The following is a 23,662-nucleotide window of genomic DNA, read 5'->3' as shown; positions in this document are numbered from 1 at the left end:
CATATTATTTTTACAAAAAGTTCTGTATATTTTTTAGAATTACATAGCATTAGGTGTAGGTATCGTACACTTTTAAAATGCAAAATTCGAAAAGAAAACTGGAAGAAGATGATGAAAATGAAAACGGAAGTGGTTTAAAACTATTACGTAGTTTAACTCACAAAGACCACTCAAAACGATTGATTGTTGTACTTGCCAATGCTAGTCTTGAAACAGTAAAGGTAAGTTTTATTGAGCTTGACATGAATAGGTATAGAAATTCAGTTTACATGTGGTTTGAATCTAGGGTATCCAATTAATATTTGTTATCAATTTATAAGTGCTGTCAACAGTTTTCATCAAATAATAAAACTTTGTAATTTTTCTTTCCTGTAGGTTGCAAAGTCATTTGAACTGCTAAACTGCGACAAACATAAATCTATTTTAAAAAAGAACAACCGTGATCCAGGCTCTTGTAGACCTGACATAACGCATCAGTGTCTTCTTATGCTAATGGACAGCCCATTGAACAGAGCTGGTTTATTGCAAGTATGTTAATCTAGTCATTCTAGTGTGTAATGCACTAACTTGAATAAACGGAGTTGTTTTTTGCAGGTTTACATTGAAACTGCGAAAAACGTTTTAATTGAAATTAATCCACAAACCAGAATTCCAAGAACTTTTGACAGATTTTGTGGCTTAATGGTGCAGCTTCTACATAAGCTTAGCATTAGAGGTGCTGATGCCCCTGTAAAGTTATTGAAGGTACGGATATACATATGTCTACATCAGCTGTTAAGTTATTAACGCTTGTGTAAATAGGTCATAAAAGGCCCAGTTTCAAATCACTTTCCTGCCGGTTGCCAAAGAATTGGAACTTCTTACTCTGTGTCTGATATTGTTGATGTAAGAGATTTGGTACCTCCTGATAAACCAATAGTATTCGTGGTCGGTGCAATGGCCCATGGCGCAGTAAGTATTTGTTTTTAAAATTGAGCTGCTATTATTTTTGTCGCTTCGTTCTGCTAAGCTGTATTTTATTTCTGTATTTTACAAATGTATTTTATTCCTTATATTTTACAGATTAAAGAAACCTACACAGAGAAAACTGTCTCTATCAGCAGTTACCCGCTTTCTGCTGCTTTAACTTGCACAAAGCTGTGCTCTGCTTTTGAAGAAAAATGGGGCATATTGTGACCTGCCATGTTGTCCTTTTTATCTTTTAATGCGAGGAACAGAAACTTGGCAATTTTAAAACCGGGTGCTCTGGAATAAAGTTGTAGTGCTTTTACTCTTTCCAAAGCAATATTTGTTTGAAATCAGTGGATGTGATCAGCATTTCAAAACAAATCTTAATAGAAGTCACTTCAACCTTGCAGAGTGGATTACATGCATTTGCGCACATTTGTGAAATAAATGCATTACTACAGTCTATAAAGCTCCACCAAATATAGAGCATCTTAATATTAATTTTTATCTTAATCTATGTCAGAAAAGGTTAGGAATTGTTTACCTGCATTATTATATATACAGCAGGACCTGGCGCAGACCGTTATCATGAAATGTTCATGAGCCATATGGTTACAGTCACTACTGTTAGCCCATATAGCGCATTGAGGCAGTAGCCAGTCGCTTAAATGATTGCACATTCCGGTCTGTGTTGGACAGTTTCCACCAGTACATGTTTGTATTCGTGAGGATGAGCCAGAACATCCACCTTGACCTGCTGTTCCACCATTGCACTGACGCGTCTGTGCTTGCATGCAGCTTGTAGAACACGTCCCATTATTTGTCCAATTACCCCAACTACCCTGTGGTGGACAAGTTTGCTCATTACATGGAATCGTCTGTGTTGTAGATCCAGGACAACCACCAGTTCCTGCAGTTCCACCATTGCATGCTCGTGTCTGTTGTTGGATGCCACCACCACAAGTCAGTGAACAAGTCCCATTATTTGTCCACTAACCCCAACTACCCTGTGGTGGACAAGTTTGCTCATTGCATGCAATCGTTTGTGTTGTAGATCCGGAGCAGTCAGTAGCACCTGCGGTTCCACCATTGCATGTTCTAGTCTGTCGTTGTGTACCGCCTCCACAAGTAAAAGTGCACGTCCCACTATTTGACCATCCACTCCAACTACCAGTTGAAGAACCTTTGAAATAAAGCATTGTGGTGTGGTTATCATCTTTATCTAATCCATACCAAAAAAATTAAGGATTGCTTACCTGCATTAAATATGCAGCAGGACTTGGCACAGTAGGTTAACATGTAACTTGCATAATTCCTATGGTTACAATAGCTCGAGTTAACCCACCGAGGGCATGACGCACTTGGTTGCAAGTCCAATAAATTCCCGCACGTTACGGTCTGTCTTGAACAGGTTCCCCCCGTACATGATTGTATTCGTGAGGATGAGCCAGAACATCCGCCTTGACCTGCTGTCCCACCATTGCATTGACGTGTCTGTGCTTGCATGCAGCTTGCAGAACATATCCCAACATTTATCCAATTACCCCAGAACCCACTTGATGGACAAGCCTGCCCATTGCAGGCAATTGTTTGTGTTGTAGATCCAGGGCAGCCACCAGTTCCTGCAGTTCCACCATTGCATGCTCGTGTCTGTTGTTGGATGCCACCACCACAAGTCAGTGAACAAGTCCCATTATTTGTCCACGAACCCCAACTACCCTGTGGTGGACAAGTTTGCTCATTGCATGGAATCGTTTGTGTTGTAGATCCGGAGCAGTCAGTAGCACCTGCGGTTCCACCATTGCATGTTCTAGTCTGTCGTTGTGTACCGCCTCCACAAGTAAAAGTGCACGTCCCACTATTTGACCATCCACTCCAACTACCAGTTGAAGACCCTTTGAAATAAAGCATTGTGGTCCGGTTAACTTTATCTCCATCTTTACTTACCACAAAATCCACATGTTTGTGGGCAGATATTCCGCATTAATGAAGCATGAGCTGCAGAAGTACAAAGAGAGGAGAGATCCCCACAATTACTCAGGGTATTCACGCATGAAGAGGATGCTAAATAGAATGTTGTATATGAGAGCATTTAAATGTTCAAAGCAATCGAAATATTTACCGCATTGTGCAGCGCCGCAAACTCCGGTTACTGTATTCGATCCCACGCAATCAGCTGTCCCGCCGTTCCTGTTGCAAGTCCTTGTACCTGTCCGTGTTCCACCACCACAAGTTACAGAACAATCGTTCCAGACCATGTCGTTCCAAGTTGGACAGCCAAACGTGTTACACGGTTCGGATTTTGCCGTTAATCCATTACACGACGCTCCTGCTTGTCCAAACGTGTTACACGTCCGAGTAGCTGTCTTAGTACCACCTAAACAACTCTCCGAACAAGCTCCCCACGTTTGCCATGTGTTCCATTGCGGGCAACCGAACGTATTACATGGCTAAAATATATAACTCATTCCTTTATCCAAGTAATCGTCATTGTTTTACGATAACTCACCTCTGACTCGGATTCACCACCAGGGCATCCCCCGATTAACCCTGGCTGGTTGCAAGACCTTGTGCGCGTTCGTGTACCACCGTTGCAACTGGCTGTACAATCGGACCACGCACTAAAATCGCCCCACGAAGCACCTGTTTAATTATGTTGACATAATTTGGCATAGTCCAAAACAAATCCTTTTGTGTTGGGAAAAAATCAACAGTATAAATGCCAACCTAAAAGCAATACTAATTGCCATCCGTTCAAGCTTGGGCAAGGTGTTAAATTACACGCCTCAAATTTCGTGGCATCACCAGAACAGGTAGCCCCCGCCTATCCAAAGGTGTTGCATGTTCTGGTCGCTTCTCTTGTCCCACCTCCGCAAGATGCAGTACATTCACCCCAATTGCCCCAGTTGTTCCACGCCGGGCAATTGTGAGTGTTGCAGTACTGAAAACACATCGCAAACAGTTTAGTTTTCTACGCTTATCACCTCAAAACTTCTTGAATTATATTTTAATTATGAAGACTTTATAATTATGAATAAATCTTCGATCAAAAAGTTTGCACATTTTTAAGTTTTTGAAACAAAATCGTCAACCGTATCCGCGTACCTCATTTTCAGTATCTTGTCCAGTTGGACAACCGCTGCTCCCAATAAAACCACCAATACATCTTCGCCTTCTGGTCCTTATTGCTTCTGTGAATATTGTACAATATCATTGTTACGCAGCATTACGCCATACACCGATGTCAGAGCATTGTTACGCAGCATTACGCCATAGCCTACACCGATGTCACTGCCAATGGTCTATGCCTCTATGGGAGTCGTGAAGATACGGTTTTATAATTTTTTGGATGTTTTTTGTTTACTACCAAATTGAACGGGAAAATAGAATGAAACAGTGTCCCATCTCCCCCACCCTACTATACAAAGACAAGATAGAAGCTTTGTATTGCGCCACATCGTTTCTTTAACAAAAAATATTTAAAACAACTCCCAAGCTGTGCTTGTTCGCGTTGTGATTTCCGAGCACGAAATAACCAGGTGGTTTTATCTTTTCACGAATCCTATACATATTATTTCTTGCCATGTTTAAAAAGATGAATAAGTATAGTTATTTAAACTCTCGTAGCGGGGCAACGAAATTCGTTATTTATAGTACGTGTGTTTTGTTTGATACTAAAGTCAATATTACTTATCATTTTTGTGTATGTTATGACGTCACAATAACGGTCACGTTATATTTCTCCTAACAGTTTTTGCCTTTTCTTTTAACTATTGGAGTAGAGTGATAGGTCGTTTTGTATCTGGCTATATCCTGCATTTGTTTATTTTGTCCGAAGATATAGAGCCATTTTCCTTTTTTGCGGCCTCGTGTGCATATTTCCCGGAAAATTGTTCGGTATGTAATATAGTAGGGTGGGGGAAGATGGGACACCTTTTCATTCTATTTTCCCATCACATTTGGTAGTACACAAAAAACATTCAAAGAATTATAAAACCGTATCCCCGCGACTCCTATAGCCGCTGTTATTTGTTTAAAACACGGTCAGGATATTTGGATATTATGACTCACCATGTCACCCTGTGCACAACACATTAGGCACGATTGGGATTGTTGCATTTGTCGTTATGGAGTTTTGCCCAAAAACGCATACGGGAAAAAATAATCGATGTAATGTATTAACGATAGTAAATACGTTTCAACTGTAACTTAACCAAGAACTCACGTTCCGTTGTCCGGGTAACAAGCTCGAAAGCGCAAAACAGAAGTGTCTGGATACTAAATAAAGATACTTTCATGCTAAGTTAAGTCTGCCTAAAATCTTCCATTTAGAAAAAATACAATAAAGTTCTGGCCGGAGTCGGTATATAAACAGGTATATTAACATGTTTATATACGAACTCTGGTTCTGAGTATGGAAATAAGCATCTGTAGTCGAAGTAAATGAGAGAGGAATGCAGTTGGACTATAGCAGCATCGCCGGGGGCATACACCAGAAACCTACATATATATATTCGAACCGTTTTGCATAAATATACCCAAGTGCAGCAGAGCAAGTTATTTTGATGCAATCAAGACCAACCCAGTCTCATGTCGTCCGGGGTAAAATTATCGCTCAAACTCCAAACGCAAAAAACAAATACAGTAGGATGGGGAAAGATGGGACACCTTATAATTCTATTTTCTCGTCCCATATAGTAGTAAACAAAGAACATTTAAAGAAATATGAAACTTTGCCCTCACGACTCTCATAGACCGTTGTTGATTGTTTAAAACATGATCGGGATATCTAGATATTATGTGCTAAAGGTGTCCCATCTTCCCCCACCCTACTATATATAAGCCCGATGAAATGTAAAATTTACAAATTGCTGTTTACGATATTATACGACGATTTTAACATTAGATTTCATTCATATCTTTATCGTTTATTCTTCTAAACAATTTAACTACACCTTACGATACACCGAAATCGTTTCTCCGGATTACATCTAAAATCACCAAAAAAATATAAAAAGTAGAGTCACTAACAACCATTTTTACATATTTTAATATTTTTAGTTCCTACCAAAATGTCGTTTAAAACTGAGTCTGGCCATATTGTTTGGGTCGGGTACTATTGCACAGGCGCGTTAACGTAACGACCCTTGCGCAGAAGATAGCGCCACCTTTAAATCTCCTAGTACGGATCCCCATATGATAATAGACGAATATTAATCTTAAAAACCATAGTTCCGCGCGCTTTTGATCGAAACCTTCAAAATAGCATTAGTGATTTTCGTCACTACATTCTGCTTAGTTTTAGTAGTTAATTAGTTCTGAAAGGTGCTTTATTCCTATACCATTTTACAGGTCTAATGATACTATTTCTATCAGCAGTTATCCACTTTCTGTTGATTTAAAAGAGCATAACATCAATCAATCAAAATTTGTATAGAGATGCTCAAATCGTCAAATGTGATATAATGTACCAGCAAAATTTCCAGAACAGCTTCTGGAATAAAGCCTCTGAAACTTTGGCGGTACCTTTATATCACATTTGAGCATCTATATCCATACACAAACTTTCATTTTTCGTTGGTGTGCTTCTTCAACTTGTATATCAAACTGTCCACTGCTTGTGACGAAAAATAGCGTATATTGTGACCTGCCACGTTGTCATATTTTCTTATTATTTTATTGCGAAGAACAGAAACATGGCAATGTTAAAATTGGGAGGATATAGTTTAGCGCTCTTATTCCTTCCAAAGCAATATGTTTGTGTTTGTGCTTCAGAGGATGTGGTCAGCAGTTCAAAACAGTTATTAATCTGAATAGAAGACACTTCAACCAGCAGCACTGCAGAGTGGATTGCATGTTCTTGCACACACATACAATATATATGCATTACTACAGTCTAAAGTTGTTGCCGTGCACCAAGTACCAAATGAATCAAAGATTGTACTACAAGCAGTAGAAGATGCACCTAAAAGAGAACGTGTTATTATTATTGCTTTCATCGTAGTTCAAACCAAAGAAAGTTAAGAACTAAATATACCTGCATTTCGTTCACAGCAGGATTTAGCGCAGTTAGCTAACATGTAACCCGCATAATTCGTACAGTAGTTGAAGCTAGCCCAGTTACGGCAGGTTGCAGGTGCTTGTAAGTCCCTTAAATTGCTGCATGATCCGGTCTGTGTTGGACATGCTCCACCCGTACATGATTGTATTCGTGAGGACAAGCCAGAACATCCACCTTGACCTGCTGTTCCACCATTGCACTGACGCGTCTGTGCTTGCATGCAGCTTGTAGAACAAGTCCCAACATTTATCCAGCCACCCCAGGACCCACTTGATGGGCAAGCCTGCCCATTGCAGGCAATCGTTTGTGTTGTAGATCCAGGACAACCACCAGCGCCTGCAGTTCCACCATTGCATGTTCTTATCTGCTGTTGAGTGCCACCACCACAAGTCAATGAACAAGTCCCACTATTTGACCAGCCACCCCAACTGCCCTGTGGGGGGCAAGCTTGTTGGTTACAAGCAATCGTTTGTGTTGAAGATCCAGGACAACCACCAGCGCCTGCAGTTCCACCATTGCATGTTCTTATCTGCTGTTGAGTGCCACCACCACAAGTCAATGAACAAGTCCCACTATTTGACCAGCCACCCCAACTGCCCTGTGGGGGGCAAGCTTGTTGGTTACAAGCAATCGTTTGTGTTGAAGATCCAGGACAACCACCAGCGCCTGCAGTTCCACCATTGCATGTTCTTATCTGCTGTTGAGTGCCACCACCACAAGTTACTGTACAAGTCCCACTATTTGACCAGCCACTCCAACTGCCCTGTGGGGGGCAAGCTTGTTGGTTACAAGCAATCGTTTGTGTTGAAGATCCAGGACAACCACCAGCGCCTGCAGTTCCACCCGTGCAGGTTCTTGTCTGTTGCTGTGTACCGCCTCCACAAGTCAGTGAACAACCTCCACTGTTTGTCCACTCATCCCAACTACCAGTTGAAGATCCTTTAAAATAAAACGATAATTATGTTGCCCGGTTAACTTTATCTCCATCTTTACTTACCACAAAATCCACATGTTTGTGGGCAGATACTTTGCAATAATGACTGATGAGCTAGAGAAGAACAAAGAGAGGAGTAATCACTACAATCACCCAATGTGTCCACACATGACGAGGTTGCTAAATAAAATGTTGTATATAAGATTGTGTTGTTTGGTCATAAATGTCCAAAGCAATCGAAATATTTACCACATTGTGCAGCGCCGCAAACTCCTGTTACTGTATTCGATCCCACGCAATCAGCTGTCCCGCCGTTCCTGTTGCAAGTCCTTGTACCTGTCCGTGTTCCACCCCCACAAGTTACGGAACAATCGCCCCATACCATGTCGTTCCAAGTTGGACAACCAAACGTATTGCATGGTTCCAACTCAGATTCGCCGCCAGAAGGACATCCATTGCTCCCGATTGACCCTTGGTTGCAAGACCTTGTGCGCGTTCGTGTACCACCGTTGCAACTGGCTGTACAAGCGGACCACGCACCAAAATCGCCCCACGAAGCACCTGTTTAATAGTAGAACATAATAGCATGAACCAATTTCTTTTACATGATGCAGCATCATTCAGGTATTCTCGCATTGACAACAACTTACATACAAATGCTTACCTACACATGCAGCATTTCCACAACTCTCCGATGTAGTTGCTGATCCAGTACATTCCAATGTCCCACCGTGTTTATTACACGTCCGTGTGCCAGTTCTTGTGCCCCCACCGCATGTATTACTGCATGAATCCCATTGCCATTCACCCCAAGTTGGACAAGGTGTTGTGTTACATGCTTCAGATTTTGTGGCATCGCCAGAACAGGTAGCCCCCGCCTGTCCAAAGGTGTTGCATGTTCTGGTCGCTTCTCTTGTCCCACCTCCGCAAGATGCAGTACATTCACCCCAATTGCCCCAGTTGTTCCAACCCGGGCAATTGTAAGTGTTGCATGGCTAAAAACAGATAACATACAGTTCAGATTTAAAAAAAACTTAAACTCTGTTTTCCTTTTATCTCGAGGAAATAGACTGGTTGCGCCGGTGACCACTGATGGACAGTTCATCTTCAAATTACTTGTGAATAATCATATAGTAGATTCGAGCAAGTTAAAACACCCTTTAAAATCTCTTTCTATGAGTGTACATTTACTATTGTGGGCGTATGTGTCCATTGGCAAGACACTTAACAGCAATTGCTCCAACCCAGTGGTCACTAATGGGTTGTCCAAAATTAACAGGCACATATTAAAAAATAAAATAACATACATGGTAACTCGTAAGCTGGCACGAGGTGTGCCCGTGTTAACGACTGTCGTCCACGCGAGAATAAAGTAAGTTACATTCGTTTATACCTCGGTTTGAGATTCTTCTCCCGGACATCCGATGCTACCAACCGAACCACCATTACAGCTTCGAGTTCTGGTTCTTGTACCTCCTCCACAGCTAACCGTGCATGTGGACCACTGTTGGTAATCGCCCCAGCTGCCGCCTACAAAAAATGCAAATATGGAATTACGGATACGTTGCCGTCATTGTCAGACAACACCTTTATTGACGCATTCGGCGATTGGCTAAATATAATATGCACATGAAGTTCCGTAATTTGCATTCTATACACAGATAAGCTCTTTGTATACGGCTTTGATATATTAAAATAGATGTTTGCGTGTTATTGGGAACTCCCAAAAAACGGAACGTTAATCTTTATCTTTAGTTTCAGTTGAACTATCTTTTGGTTTGGAAATTCCGTTTTAATAAACGTGCTGTTGATGCATAGCAACCACTGTCTAAACATTCCCAGTTGACGGCAATGAGCCACCACAGCCGAGAAGTAATAATAGTTTATCTCGATTGTTGTTAATATTTTGATTGATATATATGGGCGGTTAGCTATACTTGAACAGATTGTGCCTTATCATTCTAAAATGTTGAATTATTTTTATAAAATTCTCGCCTGCAAGCGAGCTAGAAACTTTTATTGCTGGTCTGTGACGCATTAACTGCTGTGACGTAGGACCGTGCCCCGGGCGCGGTTTTTAAAGGATGCGTACCAGGCAATTCTGAATACGGAAATCACGTACTAAGTACAGAAAATCGTCATGTATCTTTCAGGCAACCGCTCCTGCCATTACGCTGTAAAGTATGTGCGAAAATAGGCTCGAAATAGCGCCGCTCGCTATAATTGACCGATTAACTCAAACACATTAGCTTTCTTACTTGAACACGGGTTGTTTGGGCAACTTCCGGTCATAGTAGCGGACCCATCGCACCCTGGGTCACCAACCACACCATTTGTACAACTCCTGGTTTTAGTTCTCGTTCCTGCCCCACAACTAGGGCAATCCTGGGACCATGCGCTCCAATTAGACCATGCTGGAACAAAAGTTCATCTATATGTTAGACTTATATGCACAGATTTGTAGTTGTGATTGAACAACTGTATCTCATTGTGAAACTGATTGCTAAAGTTATTTTTTTAAAGAGGTAACATGGGTTAAAAATGAATACAGCTGGAACATAGATGCTTTCCTATATTAACAAGATCAACGCTATTTTGAGTTATTGTAGGTGCCGTTATATACCTTTATATCCTTTGCTTACTATACCAAAAAAAACACTAAAAGATAGTCTACCCTACTCCACTCTTTGCGGAGACGATAAAAGTATCCTATTACCCCAACGTACTATTTAAAAGACGAAAATCGAATGTAGACTACGCGAATATGTTTGGTTGGTTTTACTTACATGGTCTAACGCACGATCGAGGGCTGTGGTTCATTCCTGTTTGAGATGCGATCCACTGTTCAAAATATGTCATCCTACTGTATATACCAAACATCCCTACTCGGGCACATCCTCTGCCGAATGATACCAAACCAGCCAGAAACCAGTTACAACTGTTGCACCGCTGACATACTAATGGGCCGCCCGAATCACCTGAAATAAAGGAAAATTGCTCAAGAATTCTGACTTTTCTTTTTTTAATTTCTGGGGTATTCAAAAAAGTAAAACATTTTACATATCATTTGCCCACCTTGGCACGAGTCTCTTCCACCCTGTTCGTATCCAGCGCACATAGTTTTGACTGGATTAACGGTTCGCGAAATCCTGGCGTAATTTTGAACGCATGTTTGGGAGTTCGCTATGGGCAGAGCAACCTGTCGAAGCGTTTGAGAAAGAGGGCCACCTTCGCCTAAAAATAACATGTCTTATCTTTAGTATTTAGTGGCTTAAAGCTGAACAGTTTATGCTGAAGGCCTATACGAGGCTTTATATGCTTGTTATTTAAGCTTTCCTAAACTTAAATCCAGTATATATGACTTTAGCTTTTCATAACTGTCTAAAACACATATCGCTATGAAAAAATATATACAGTTGTCAAGTAGGTTAATATATATGTAGTAGGGTGGCGGAAGATTGGACACCTTTCATTCTATTTTCTCGTCCCATTTGGTATTAAACAAAGCGGGCTTTTAAAGAATTGTAAAACCGTATTTACGATTTCCATAGACCGTTGTTAATTGTGTAAAACACGATCGATGAGGATGTTTGATTTTGTGCTAAAGGTGTCCCGTCTCTCCCACCCTACTATATCGCTATGGGAAAATCTATATAGTTTTGGGTCAAGAAATATAACATTATTGACATTACAACTATCACATATTTATGCTACAAAAATCCTTACATACAGTTTAAACTGAAATGTATACGTTTACGAAATCGAAAGTATAGCTTAAACAATATTTAAATCGCACATACTTATAGCTCCGTAACCAGTTGCCCAACATTTTGTTCCTTCCGCGATTTGCTCTCCGTTGGGCAAACAAATAGTATTGACGTAATCGCCAATGGTCGCTTCCGTCCGCAAGAAAATTATTGCGATATCGTTTTCCAAAGTACTCGAGTCGAAGTTAGGGTGTTGCACATACTGTATGTTATATAACATAATATAAATAAACATATTTAGGTTATAGTAAAATAATGTTTAGTCGAGTGGGGGAAGATGGGACACTTTTTATTTATCTTCTTGTCCCATTCTGTAGTGAACAAAAAATTATAAAACCGTATCCTCACGACTAAATAACAACGCTATTTTAAAGTCGCAAGGGTATGGGTATTTAGTTCTGTAAATATCCTTTGTTTACTGCCAAATGGGACGATAAAATCAAATAAAAAACTTAAACCATGTTACCCAAACCTTCTGTATATATTTACCAAATTTGATACCCATATATAAGACACCCGTATACACATATTGCATTAGTTATATAGTATTGACCACCAGTTACTCAGATACTTACCCTCAGAGCAGCAATGTGTTGAGAATGAATGTTTCCCGTATCGCTAATATTCTGGACCCCAAGATATATTCTAAGCTCGTCTAGATTTGTAACGCGGTTTCTGTGAAGTTTATTATATAGTAAAGTTGGGTAAGGTGGGACACCTTTCCATTTTATTTTATCCTCCCATTTGGTAGAAAACAAAGAACATTCAAAGAATTATAAAACTGTGTTCTCACGACTCCCATAGACTGCTGTTAATTGTTTAAGAAACGACCAGGATATATATATTTTGTGGTAAAGGTGTCCCGTCTTCCTCCACCCTACTATATTTATCGATCACATAAGTATAAGATTCAGTATTTAATGTACTCACGCGAGACAGTGAGCTGCTGTCAATACGACGTTCCGTTTAATTAGAGCGCCCGTGCACAATGTTGAACCGATTTTAATGTACGCCTGTACCAATGAAAACATACTCCAATTAGAAACACATGGGCAAGCTTAATTTGGGCAAATATAAAGCACAGACAGACTTAATACAATAACTAGTCTTTACCGTTTCCAAGTAAATTTTATTTTACCCAGGCAAACCAGGTTGATCAAGGTTATCGTATATAGCTTATGTACTTACCGACCACGGCCAGTTTGCTATGACTGCTAACTCGCCTCCTACGATTCGACCACCTGTTGTTGAACTTGTACCGCATTGTGAAGCTAGAAAACAAAACCCATCACACTTAAATGAATGAATGAATGAATGAATGAAACTTACTTTATCCTCGCGTGGCCGGAAAACGACAGTCGTTATAAAACGGGTGTTCTGTTTCATAGCTACACATCGTGCCAGCTTACGAGTAACCATGTATGTTACTTTGTGAGCAATTTTTTACATTTTTTTATGTATGGCTAATAATTCGGACAACCCATCAGTGACAACTGGATTGAACAAATTGCTGTTAAGTGTTTTGCCCAAAGACATATATGCCCATAAAAGGCAACGACGACCCTTGAATAACCCATTTCCTATGCTGGGTTAGAGGAAGGCGCGCTAACTATTTTGCTACGGCGCAAGATAAGCTCTGTAGTAGCGCGACTAGATGTTATAGATACAAGGAAAACTTCATTTTACCTGTGTCTATCTTACAGCATTCTGTTCTGTTATAATATTGCCAAACAGTGTTCGAGTCTGCCCCGCAACCTGTACAGATGTAGGACCCCGGTGTGTTCTTGCATCGTGGCGACGTTGGATTGGTACACAGGTTACTACTTCTCTCGCATTCGTTTATATCTGTATAAATTATTTTACATTAAATTTTCTCAATTCGCGTGAAAGTTATAAAGTAGGGCGGAGGGAATTAAAAGATCCGTTCTTTCTATTTTCTTGTCCAATTAGTAGTAAGCAAATAATATTTAGAATAAATATAAAACCGCATCCTCACGACTCCTATAGACCGTTGTTAAATGTTTAAACGCGATCAAGATATTTAGACATTATGTAATAAAGGTGTCCCCGCCCTCTATAAAAATTTTTGAACTTACCAAGACAAGTTTTTCCGTCCGCTTGCAGCTCGTACCCCGCGTTACATGTACAGGTTACTGGATTGGTGTTGGGGTTACAAGTATGGCTACATCCAGCTGCCCTGCATTCTAAAATACAATGTGTAAATGATAAACAAAGTCCTGGGAGGAGTTCAGGCAATAACTTACGTTCATTTGGACAGCTTCCACACGTAGCTCTGCAATATAGCTGACCGGTTGGGTAACTGCAGTGTACAGGCGCACACCACGTATAACAATCGCCACATCCAACTGAAATGTTTTAATGTATGTTAACAACATGTATAGTGGGGTGGGGGAAGATGGGACACTTTTAGCACAAAATATATAAATACCCTGGTCGTGTTTTAAACAATTAACAACGGGCTGTGAAAGTCGCGAGGACAAGGTTTTATAATTCCTTCAATGTTCTTTGTTTACTACCAAAATGTACGAGAAAATCGAATGAAAAGGTGTCCCATCTTCCCCCATCCTACCATATAGAAGAGTTATACAGTTCTGTAAGTATTTTTTGCTACACCAGATCCACAAAAGCATCATATATATAGTAGGGTTGAGAGACCTTTAGCACGTATAAATATCCAAATATTCTAATCGTGTTTTAAACAATTAACAACGGTCTGTGGTAGTTTTAAGGATGCGGTTTTATAATTTATTGTTCGCTGTTTACTATCAAATTAGACGAGAAATGGTATGAAAGGTGCCCGTCTTCCCCCACCCTACTATAATTATAATGTATTACTTACTTGATTGGCATTGCGAAGAAACTTCAACCGTGTTATATAACACAACAATAGCTGAGGTGATCCTGAACGAAACAATAAAAATTGTCACTTATTTTTCAGTATATGTCACATATTTAAAGTAGATTAAAATACTTACAATAAAAATCCATATTTTCCCATTTTGTCAACTGGGACAGCAGTTATAAATACTAAGACTAACGCTTTTTTTGGTGCAATGGAGCAGACAAAGTCAGTATAAAACGCCCTATATCTATAAATAAGTGATTGATCTAATTAATCAGATATTTGCCATCGTATTCGAAGATATATATCAATATCGTTAAATTTTTTCCACTAATATTTGTCTTCACATTTAATATGTTTTAAATAGCATTGCAAAAACAAAATTTAATTTAATTTTCGCTGTCGTGTTGATAAAAACAACTATGTATTTAGTTATGCAATGTATTTACATATTAAACTTGCTTTAGACATTTTTTAAACGAGACTGCTAAGCTAACTTCTGCCTGAACAAAATACCTGTCTTCAACAACTCGAAGCAAATCTGACTTTACTTTTTTGTTGTTGCACCGATTCGACTGTTAGAATCAATACTGACTCTCTGTTGCGACGGCTGAGCTTATATTGCCTACAATCCGCTCTTCGGTGAAAATTTTCTCGCTATCCGTTCCAGTGTGGTATAAAGGTGGACGAATATAGAGTTTGTACGCCTGAGGGTATTCGCCATACCTAATCAAATTGAACCCGATTTTTCTCGCACGAAGTCATTAATCAATTACAGTTACTCCCAATGTGTTTCGTCTTATTTGATTTTGACGAACTATAATCTTGCCTAATTGGTAAGCATTAATGATACCACATCAGTTTCCTATACGTTAGATTAAAGCGGCTTTATAATGCAAGTATTTTCTTAATGTAGTTTAGGCGGGGGGAGATAGGACACCTTTTCATTGTACATTCTCGTCTCATTTAGAAGTAAACAAAGAACATTCAAAGAATTATAACACAGTATCCTCACGACTCCCTCAGACCGTTGATATGACTCAAAATTTAAGCGCCAAATGATATTCTGCTTTTATGCGGCAAATGTGTCTCGTCTCCCCCCACCCTATACTGTACAGACTATTAGACATTCACGTATTGATATAACGCGACGCGAATATAAATAAACTTATTACTATAGACTTTGATCGACAACACTTACTTTTATTTAAAATGTTGCATACATTATAACCCACAACACTTTGAAGAAAAAGGTCTATGATACAGTTGGCGTTTTTAATATATAGTAGGGTGGGGAAGACGCTACACCTTGAGCACATAATATCCAAATATCCTGGTCGTGTTTTAAACAATTAACAACGGTCCATAGGTGTTGTGGGGATACTTTTATAATTCTTTGAATGTTATTTATTGATTACTTAATTGGATGAGGAAATGCAATGAAAAGGTGTCCCATCTTCCGCACTCTACTATATAACGAGTATATAGTTTCAAACGAAAGTATGTTGCTAAACAGAAAACAACATTTTGAGTCATATTATTATACAACAGGTTTTAACGATTTCGTAAGCGTAATAAGATGTGTATTTTGGATAGTAGTTCTATTTCTTGGTGTTACACGCCGGGTTACATGTCTTCCTACAAAAAGCTTGAACAGTTCCAAAGTGGCATAAATTCTTTTTCGACGGACACGAAGGGTCAAGGTCCACATCCAAACAACCACCTGAAAAATATTCAACAATACTATTAAACAAATAAGTCACTATAGTATGAAAACTTACCCCCTCGTTTCGTACAGCAGGTTTTAGCACAGTTGTTCTGCATGAACGTGGCGTATGTGTCGCAGTAGCCAAAAGATGCGTAAGAGACGCAGGTGCTAGTTATGGTCTGATCAATAAGGGCTTCACATCCGCTTTGTGGCTGACAGCTTCCACCCGTACAAGTCACTGACTGTGTTGTTGAGCCGAGACAACCGCCTTGACCAGCAGTCCCTCCGGTACAAATGCGTGTCTGCTGCTGCATGCAGCTTACAGAACATGTTCCGCTGTTAACCCAAGAACTCCAAGACCCTAGCACCGGACAAGCGTGTTGGTTGCATGGTATCGACTGCGTTGCAGAGCCAGGACAGCCGCCGACTCCAGGAGTTCCACCATTGCAAGTTCTAGTCTGCTGTTGGGCTCCTGTTCCGCATTCCTTGCTGCATGAACCACTGTTAACCCAAGTGCCCCAGCTGCCTACGGGTGGACAAGCTTGCTCATTGCAGGCGATAGTTTGTGTTGTAGATCCAGGACAACCACCAGCGCCTGCAGTTCCACCATTGCATGTTCTTATCTGCTGTTGAATGCCACCACCACAAGTTACTGTACAGGTCCCACTATTTGACCAACTACTCCAACTGCCCTGTGGGGGGCAAGCTTGTTGGTTACAAGCAATCGTTTGTGTTGAAGAACCAAGGCAACCACCAGCGCCTGCAGTTCCACCATTGCATGTTCTTATCTGCTGTTGAATGCCACCACCACAAGTTACTGTACAAGTCCCACTATTTGACCATTCACTCCAACTACCCTGTGTTGGACATGCCTGTACATTGCAGGCGATAGTTTGTGTTGAAGATCCAGGACAACCACCAGCGCCTGCAGTTCCACCGTTACAGGTTCTGATTTGTTTCTGCACACCAATGCCGCAAGTGACGGAACATGTCCCGTCGTTAGTCCAACCACTCCACGAAGAACCTTTAAAATTTGACGTATTACATGCAGTTTATTCAAAATAATCCTACCCTCACTCACCCCCACATAAGCCGCATGTTTGCGGACAAATATCTCGCATTAAGGAGACATAAGCAGTTTGCTGACATAGAGAAGACAGGGTGCCACAATCGGTTAGCTTATCCTTGCAGGTCGTGTCGACTAAATGCAATTATAGTTTTATACAAAAGATTAACTTGAAATTAATTTGGAAAATGTTCATTTACCGCATTGTGCAGCACCGCACACCCCTGTTAGCGAAGAAGTTCCCACACACACTGTAGTTCCACCTTTCGTGTCACAAGCCCTAGCGCCTGTCCTAGTTCCACCACCGCAAGTTACAGAACAATCGCCCCAAACCCAATCACCCCATGTCCCGCACGCTTGAGTGTTGCAAGCCTGAACGAAATATTGGTTTCATATTCATATCCTGCTCTTTGCCTGAAACACGTTTGCAACACATATAGTAGAGTGGGGGGAGATGGGACACCTTTCACATTTTTTCTCGTCTTATTTGGTAGTAAATGAAGAACATTCAAAGAGTTATAGATTCGTGACCTTGCAACTCCCATTGAACGTTGTTAATTGTTTAAATCACTTTTATGATATTTGGATATTATGTGCTAAAGGTGTCCCATCTTTCCCATTCTAATATATCTTATTATTTGAAACACTCAGTGTCATATCTGAATATAACCAACACGAAAAGTTGGAAGTCTCATTATACAATAGCCAGCAAACCTACTTCGGTTTCGCTTTCTTCGCTTGCTGGACAACCAGAACTTCCAACGGGACCTCCTACGCATGGTCGACTCCTTGTCCTTGTCCCGGAACCGCATAATTTACTGCAAGCTCCCCACGGGAGAAAAGAACCCCAACTCGTATCTATTGGAATTGTTGGGTAAATTGGTCATCTTTCTGTTTTAACTATTTTACATTATGTGTAATTAGACGCCCTTTTAAAATACGCTAATGCATATTATAGGCCAGCAAACCGGTGCTAAAACTGAAAAAAATCTGTATCTCGAAGACACAATACGCAGCTTTCCCAAGTATGGATATTATGTTATCTAATATAAAATATAAACCGAACATACATTTTAAGTTATGCGAATATATGGCCAATGCTAATGGTTATGCGAATATATGGCCAATGCTAATGGACTAGTATGTAATTGTATCGTGAGTTTCTGCATTATAAATATTAATAATAACTTTATTTGTCTCTTCGGTTACAGTAGCGAAGATTTAAAATATCTTAAACGAAAAGACAGGATATAGCGACAAAAAAGTTAAACAGACCAGTATTACGTACATACACAGCTTTACTTACTTGTACAAGGATTATTCGGGCAGTTTACGGTTTCTGTTGTCGACCCTACGCACCCTGGAACACCCACAGCGCCGTTACTGCAAACTCTTGTTCGTTTTCTTATGCCGGGACCGCAAGATGGGCACGTAAGCGACCACTCGCTCCAATCCAGCCAAGCTGTATCAAAAAGTTCAAAAATCATCAAAACATAGGATTTTTGTATACAAATGACTTACTTGGTAAAGTACATGGTTTCACTACATGTGATAACTGAGTCTTTGAAGCTATCCAGCTTTCAAAAGCAGAAATCTTTGTGTAAACGCCATACGAGTTTGCCCGACCGCACCCTCGTCCAAACGCAGTGATTCCGGCCAAGTACCAACTGCAACTGTCGCATCGCTGACAAACAAGCGGGCCCCCAGAATCACCTGGAATCAATACATAGTAGGGTGGGGGTTAGGGCCACCATTTGATTAATACCCACGCAGTTTCAACACTATGTTTTTTCTAGTTTAAATCGTGTTAGTTGCCTTTTTATCCAACTAAATTCTTTCACCGTCTGTTAGTTTGGTTTTAATTGTCTGTCTTCTCAGTGCTTGTTCTTTTGTTTCCTAATCACTATTTGTGGTCCAGTATTCGCATATAGGTTGTTACGGTCGATTAACCTTTCTGCGTTTTCGCTGCAGCTGGTCTGATTGCTCTGCGTCTCACGTGCCGCACATTGCGCGATTTTTATACTCGTGGTTTAGGGTGCTTCAGGAGTTTTCGTTGTATACTGTGTGAGTGGTTGTTTACTGTAAGGTAATTGTTGTATTCAGTCGATAAGTGATATTTGTATCAAGCTGTTATTGTGCATAGGGTGTATATGTAATCGTTAAGTGTATCTTTTAATGTCACCTTTAGGCTGTTTTAATCAATTTACATGTTTTTATAGTTAAGTCATATTTAGTGCAGCCCAGCAGACTATACGACAGACAGGTCCTGCGATGAATAATAGTAACAACAACTTATTTGTCTCTTCGATTACGGTAACGAAGATTTAAAACCATTTTAAACAAAAAAGACGGCAGGATATAGGAAAGACACAATTAACCGTTAACGCAGCTTCCAGGACCTAACCGTTATACGTAAAAATACTTTTAAAGTCACTATAAGCACCTTGGCATGCGTCTTTTCCGCCTTCTTGATATCCAGCACATAACATTGTCGAGGGAACTACTTTTTGCGTAAACGACTGGTACACGGCTGCACACGTATGTACGTTTACTATGGGAACGTCTACCTCTTGAAGTGGCTGAGGTGTTGAACCGCCTTCCGCTGCATTTACATAAAGGGGAATATAGTACTGTGGGTAAGATGGGACACCTTAAGCACATAGTATCCAATTACTCTAATCATGTTTTTAAATTTTAACAACTTTGAATGTATTTTGCTGTTTACTACTAAATGGGGCGGGAAAATAGAATACTATATAATATTGACGATTTACTTTGATCGCGCTAATGCAGTTCAAATGCCCAAAGTATATTCATTTTAATGCATTAGGGCATAACGTTAGATGTTCAAGTATAGTGACAATTTTAATGCATAAATTTAAACAAATGTTTGAGCCTTACGTACCCAACGACCCGTATCCAGTTGCCCAGCATTTTTCTCCGTCTGGTGGTACCTGACCATTAGGCATGCATATTGGTGCTACATACAAGCCAATTATGGCAGGCGTCGATAGCCATAAAATTGCCACGTCATTTTGTAACCGCAAACTGTCAAAATCGGGGTGACGCTCAAACTGTTAACGTAAAAATCTTATTAAGATGTAAATTACAAATTGTCTCAAAGCTTTGCAACCTACAAAAGGGCCCAACATTTTATTCTTAGTGTGTAAAATATGGAAAGGGCCATTTTCGATCCCATGTTTCCTGGTATGCCGCACCGCAATATCTCTATATGGAATAGAAAATAACATATATCATCCTTGGCATAATCTAAATCCGTGGTGTTGCATTATAAGGTAAATCACATTAGGTTAAAAACTAGAAACATTGAAAAAATATAACCAAAGCCTTATGACTTGAAAACAGCGTTGTAAATTCTTTAAAATACAATCAGAAAATATGGAAAACTGTGTGCCAAAAGTAACCCATTTTACCCCTAAAAAAAACAAAAAATCCCATCTTACCCCACAAAACAATTTAGGTCACGATGCATTTAAACGCTGTATAAAGTTATACCGTATAACTGGTATATTTTACCTTTGAAATTGTAAACGTTTGTCTGTGTACGTTCGACGTATCGTGAAAGTTCGATACCCCAAGCGTTACAGTGACTTGACTCGGACTGGCGTTTCTGAGAAATATAATAGTTTAGTTGTGCGTTTGAAAACACGTATGGGCCTTACTGGATACAATGGGCAGCCGTCAGGACCAAGTTGTCCGCTATCAGTGTACCCCCGCATACATCGCCGCCGATGGAGAGATACGCCTTGTAAAAAAACAAGTATAGAAATGAATGTTGCGTGGGCAATAAATATAGGTAGAATATAATATTAACTTTATTTGTTTTTTGAATATACGGTAGCGAAAATTTAGAAATATTTTAAACGATCTATTCTGTACTGATAGATTCTGTGACATATTCTTACCGTCCATGGCCAATTGCTTATTCTTGCCGCAGTCCCACCGACAATACGTCCACTTGTACTTGTACTTTTACCGCAAGTAGCAGCTGGGAAATATGCTGTTTGGTTAACCGGAGATTGAAATGTTTCGTATATATAGTAGGTTGGGGGAAGGCGGGACATCTTTAACTTATAATATCCAAGCATCCTGATCGTGTTTTAAACAAATACCAACGGTCTATGAGAGTCGTTAGGCTACTGTTTTATAATTCTTTAAATTTTCTTTATTTACTACCAAATGGGACGAGAAAATGAACGATAAGGTGTCCTTGTCGGAAATACATGAACGTACGAGAAAATAGATAAGGCCTGCATGAAACAGACATAAGATATTGCCAGAAACAACATTATATTGAGCACAATACTTACTACTTACTGTATCTATCTTGCAACATTCTGACCGTTTATAATACTGCCATGTAATATTCGAGTCTGCTCCGCACCCAGTGCATATATACGATCCTTCAGTATTCCTACACAGTGGAGCGTCGTTCGCCGTACACAGTGAACTGCTTCTTTGGCACTCGTTTATATCTAACGTACACCGTGAGTGAATGAATGTAAATTACTTTACCCTCGCGTGGCCGGAAAACGACAGTTGTTATATCACGGGTGTTCACATACCCTATGCCAGCTTACGAGTTATAGTATGTTACTTTGTGGGTGATTAATTTTATTGTAGATTTTTAAGTGCGGCTGATAATTTAGACAAGCCATTAGTTACCATTCGGTTTGACCAATTGCCGTTAAGTGTCTTGCCCAAGGACACATAACGCCCACGATGGTAGCAAAAACGAGCTTGATCTCGTTACCTCTGCTGGGTTAGGCAGGCGCGCTAATCAACTGTGCTACGGCGCCGGGCTGTTTTATCCTTTAGGACTTTAAAGATTTGTTTGTTTCTTACCCAAACATGTTTTGCCATCGTTTTGAAGCTCGTAGCCGGTAAAACATGTGCATTTAGGCGGCGTGGAAGTAGAGTCACACTTTTGAGTGCACTTCATAGCTAAAATGTCGAAAAACCAGGTCAAAAACGTGGTTTACAGTGTAACAGTTTAATATATGTTTCATTGCATGTACTGTAGTGACCATTTATTTCTAAATACCTATATAATAGTGACTTAGAAACAGCTACAGAACAGCGAACGTTAGAAATGTTGTGTATGCAAGGGATAAAATATGCTTACTGAGTTATAGAACTTGTAATTACGAATACTAATTGATAAAGGGCCAGATGAATCACGTGTTTGGAATTTAATGTAGTTAGTGTAATTTGCTACCAATTAAAACGTAAACTAACTTTACGTCACTGTATTTTTATGTCTTATTAAAACCTTAAGAACACGGAGGAATACAATACCGCAGTGACAAACATGCATGAGTCACTGGTTTAATGAATGGATGTAAATGACTTTATCTTCGTGAGCAGGAAAACAGCAGTCGTTATAACACAGGTGTTTTGTTTTATACACCTCGTGCCAGCTTACGAGTCGCCAAGTATAAGTTACTTTGTGGCATGGCGCCCTCTATAAAGTTACTTTGTGGCATGGCGCCCTCTATATAGTTATAGAGGGCGCCATGCTTTGTGGGCGTTATTTTTTACACAATGACAAAGCAAAATAATTATAGGCTACACATAGCACTTACTTGAGCAACTTTGAGAGTAAACCACAGAAAATTGGAAAACGGATGCAAGTAAAACAACAATCAACCTAAATTTAATATTTTTTGATCAGTTTTATGTCGAAAAAATGTGATTTAAAAATGTGTACCATACTTACCCGAAACGCATTTTGTGTTGTTCTTTTGCGACTAAAACAAAATATGGTTTACAGTTACATGTACCAGAAACTGCTGCATTCGAATTGTGATTTCTACAAAACATATTAACAAGTTTACAATTTTTTACTTGTTTTGTCAAAGAATGGCATTTGGCTTCACATTTTAAATGAGCCTTTAAAAATAGTTCACGTTCCAATAATACATCGCTCTGAAAACGTACTTGATGATTGGTGAGACATTTGCCAAAACAGAATTGCTTACGTTGTGCCCAATTAAGCACGTTTAGCGAATTTCTAATTACAGCTAATTATGTTATCACTTAACCCGTTTATGACGTCAAAACATATTCTCGAACATGCTTCAGGATTGTCTATAATCTTGCTTTCATATATACTTGTGCTAATTACTAGTAAATCATAAAAACGTTTATTTTATAAAGTATTCGTAAATTCGCTTAAACTACATTGAGATATAGTTGCCCCGTTCGCGCCGATAACTTTCTGGGTAAAACATTCGGCAAGCGTAGGTTTTAAGTTAACTTTTGTTAGTAATGTGTGTACATAAAATTTAGGGT

At 39.8% G+C, this 23,662-nt stretch overlaps 4 protein-coding genes across 5 annotated transcripts; 1 reads left to right on the top strand and 3 right to left on the bottom strand.

The window, feature by feature from the left end:
- The first annotated feature begins 11 nt into the window (after positions 1–11).
- On the top strand, positions 12–1,428 carry LOC100184403 (ribosomal RNA small subunit methyltransferase NEP1). The gene is made up of 5 exons (XM_002129048.5): positions 12–221; positions 376–528; positions 595–744; positions 802–951; positions 1,063–1,428. The coding sequence occupies exons 1-5, from the start codon at positions 78–80 to the stop codon at positions 1,174–1,176; spliced, it is 711 nt and encodes a 236-aa protein (XP_002129084.1). The 5' UTR covers positions 12–77; the 3' UTR covers positions 1,177–1,428.
- Positions 1,184–14,816, bottom strand: LOC100185217 (A disintegrin and metalloproteinase with thrombospondin motifs adt-1-like). 2 transcript variants are annotated; one of them, XM_026836282.1, is made up of 20 exons: positions 14,707–14,816; positions 14,571–14,632; positions 13,975–14,076; positions 13,807–13,914; positions 13,397–13,555; positions 12,899–12,981; positions 12,641–12,723; positions 12,286–12,385; positions 11,744–11,912; positions 11,019–11,177; positions 10,730–10,921; positions 10,202–10,357; positions 9,337–9,473; positions 8,608–8,938; positions 8,193–8,504; positions 8,007–8,123; positions 7,841–7,948; positions 6,986–7,675; positions 6,729–6,913; positions 1,184–1,255 (listed from the first exon to the last, which is right to left on the bottom strand). In XM_026836282.1, exons 1-19 carry the CDS (start codon positions 14,727–14,729, stop codon positions 6,774–6,776), a joined length of 3,231 nt encoding a protein of 1,076 aa, XP_026692083.1. In that variant the 5' UTR covers positions 14,730–14,816; the 3' UTR covers positions 1,184–1,255; positions 6,729–6,773. The 2 variants fall into 2 exon arrangements, with proteins under 2 accessions (XP_026692083.1, XP_018669180.1); XM_018813635.2 differs by having other exon boundaries at positions 6,986–7,948.
- Positions 1,473–4,058, bottom strand: LOC108949834 (coadhesin-like). Its single transcript, XM_026836476.1, has 8 exons — positions 4,054–4,058; positions 3,817–3,889; positions 3,676–3,772; positions 3,458–3,591; positions 3,071–3,398; positions 2,896–3,012; positions 2,205–2,843; positions 1,473–2,131 (listed from the first exon to the last, which is right to left on the bottom strand). Exons 1-8 carry the CDS (start codon positions 4,056–4,058, stop codon positions 1,941–1,943), a joined length of 1,584 nt encoding a protein of 527 aa, XP_026692277.1. The 3' UTR covers positions 1,473–1,940.
- Positions 14,817–15,755: 939 nt separating the features above from the next.
- Positions 15,756–23,549, bottom strand: LOC100175024 (SCO-spondin-like). Its single transcript, XM_026836287.1, has 16 exons — positions 23,088–23,549; positions 22,954–23,018; positions 22,214–22,312; positions 21,679–21,843; positions 21,274–21,356; positions 21,031–21,113; positions 20,885–20,978; positions 20,253–20,421; positions 19,791–19,949; positions 18,869–19,060; positions 18,654–18,809; positions 18,066–18,205; positions 17,548–17,719; positions 17,363–17,482; positions 16,355–17,305; positions 15,756–16,296 (listed from the first exon to the last, which is right to left on the bottom strand). Exons 1-16 carry the CDS (start codon positions 23,189–23,191, stop codon positions 16,175–16,177), a joined length of 2,874 nt encoding a protein of 957 aa, XP_026692088.1. The 5' UTR covers positions 23,192–23,549; the 3' UTR covers positions 15,756–16,174.
- Between the last annotated feature and the right edge of the window lie 113 nt (positions 23,550–23,662).

This window comes from Ciona intestinalis, chromosome 10, assembly GCF_000224145.3.
Source record: "Ciona intestinalis chromosome 10, KH, whole genome shotgun sequence".
Classification (NCBI taxonomy): Eukaryota; Metazoa; Chordata; class Ascidiacea; order Phlebobranchia; family Cionidae; genus Ciona; species Ciona intestinalis.
The sequence above is the reverse complement of the archived record's forward strand: the minus strand, read 5'-3'. Positions and strand labels throughout refer to the sequence as shown.

What these genes read in the sequence shown, in the direction of transcription:
- LOC100184403 (XM_002129048.5), top strand. Translation starts at nt 78, where the DNA reads ATGCAAAATTCGAAAAGAAAACTGGAAGAAGATGATGAAAATGAAAAC. An exon ending in CTAGTCTTGAAACAGTAAAG is followed by an intron (nt 222 to 375) that starts GTAAGTTTTATT and finishes TCTTTCCTGTAG; the next exon opens with GTTGCAAAGTCATTTGAACT. An exon ending in GTGCAATGGCCCATGGCGCA is followed by an intron (nt 952 to 1,062) that starts GTAAGTATTTGT and finishes TATATTTTACAG; the next exon opens with ATTAAAGAAACCTACACAGA.
- LOC108949834 (XM_026836476.1), bottom strand. An exon ending in GTGGTGAATCCGAGTCAGAG is followed by an intron (nt 3,399 to 3,457) that starts GTGAGTTATCGT and finishes TATATATTTTAG; the next exon opens with CCATGTAATACGTTCGGTTG. An exon ending in CTGCTGCATATTTAATGCAG is followed by an intron (nt 2,132 to 2,204) that starts GTAAGCAATCCT and finishes TTTATTTCAAAG; the next exon opens with GTTCTTCAACTGGTAGTTGG.
- LOC100185217 (XM_018813635.2), bottom strand. Translation starts at nt 14,729, where the DNA reads ATGGGAAAATATGGATTTTTATT. An exon ending in GGAAAATATGGATTTTTATT is followed by an intron (nt 14,633 to 14,706) that starts GTAAGTATTTTA and finishes TGTTTCGTTCAG; the next exon opens with GATCACCTCAGCTATTGTTG. An exon ending in GAGAAGAATCTCAAACCGAG is followed by an intron (nt 8,939 to 9,336) that starts GTATAAACGAAT and finishes ATCTGTTTTTAG; the next exon opens with CCATGCAACACTTACAATTG.
- LOC100175024 (XM_026836287.1), bottom strand. Translation starts at nt 23,191, where the DNA reads ATGTTTTGTAGAAATCACAATTCGAATGCAGCAGTTTCTGGTACATGT. An exon ending in AAACGTTTACAATTTCAAAG is followed by an intron (nt 20,422 to 20,884) that starts GTAAAATATACC and finishes TTACGTTAACAG; the next exon opens with TTTGAGCGTCACCCCGATTT. An exon ending in AACTGGATACGGGTCGTTGG is followed by an intron (nt 19,950 to 20,252) that starts GTACGTAAGGCT and finishes ATGTAAATGCAG; the next exon opens with CGGAAGGCGGTTCAACACCT.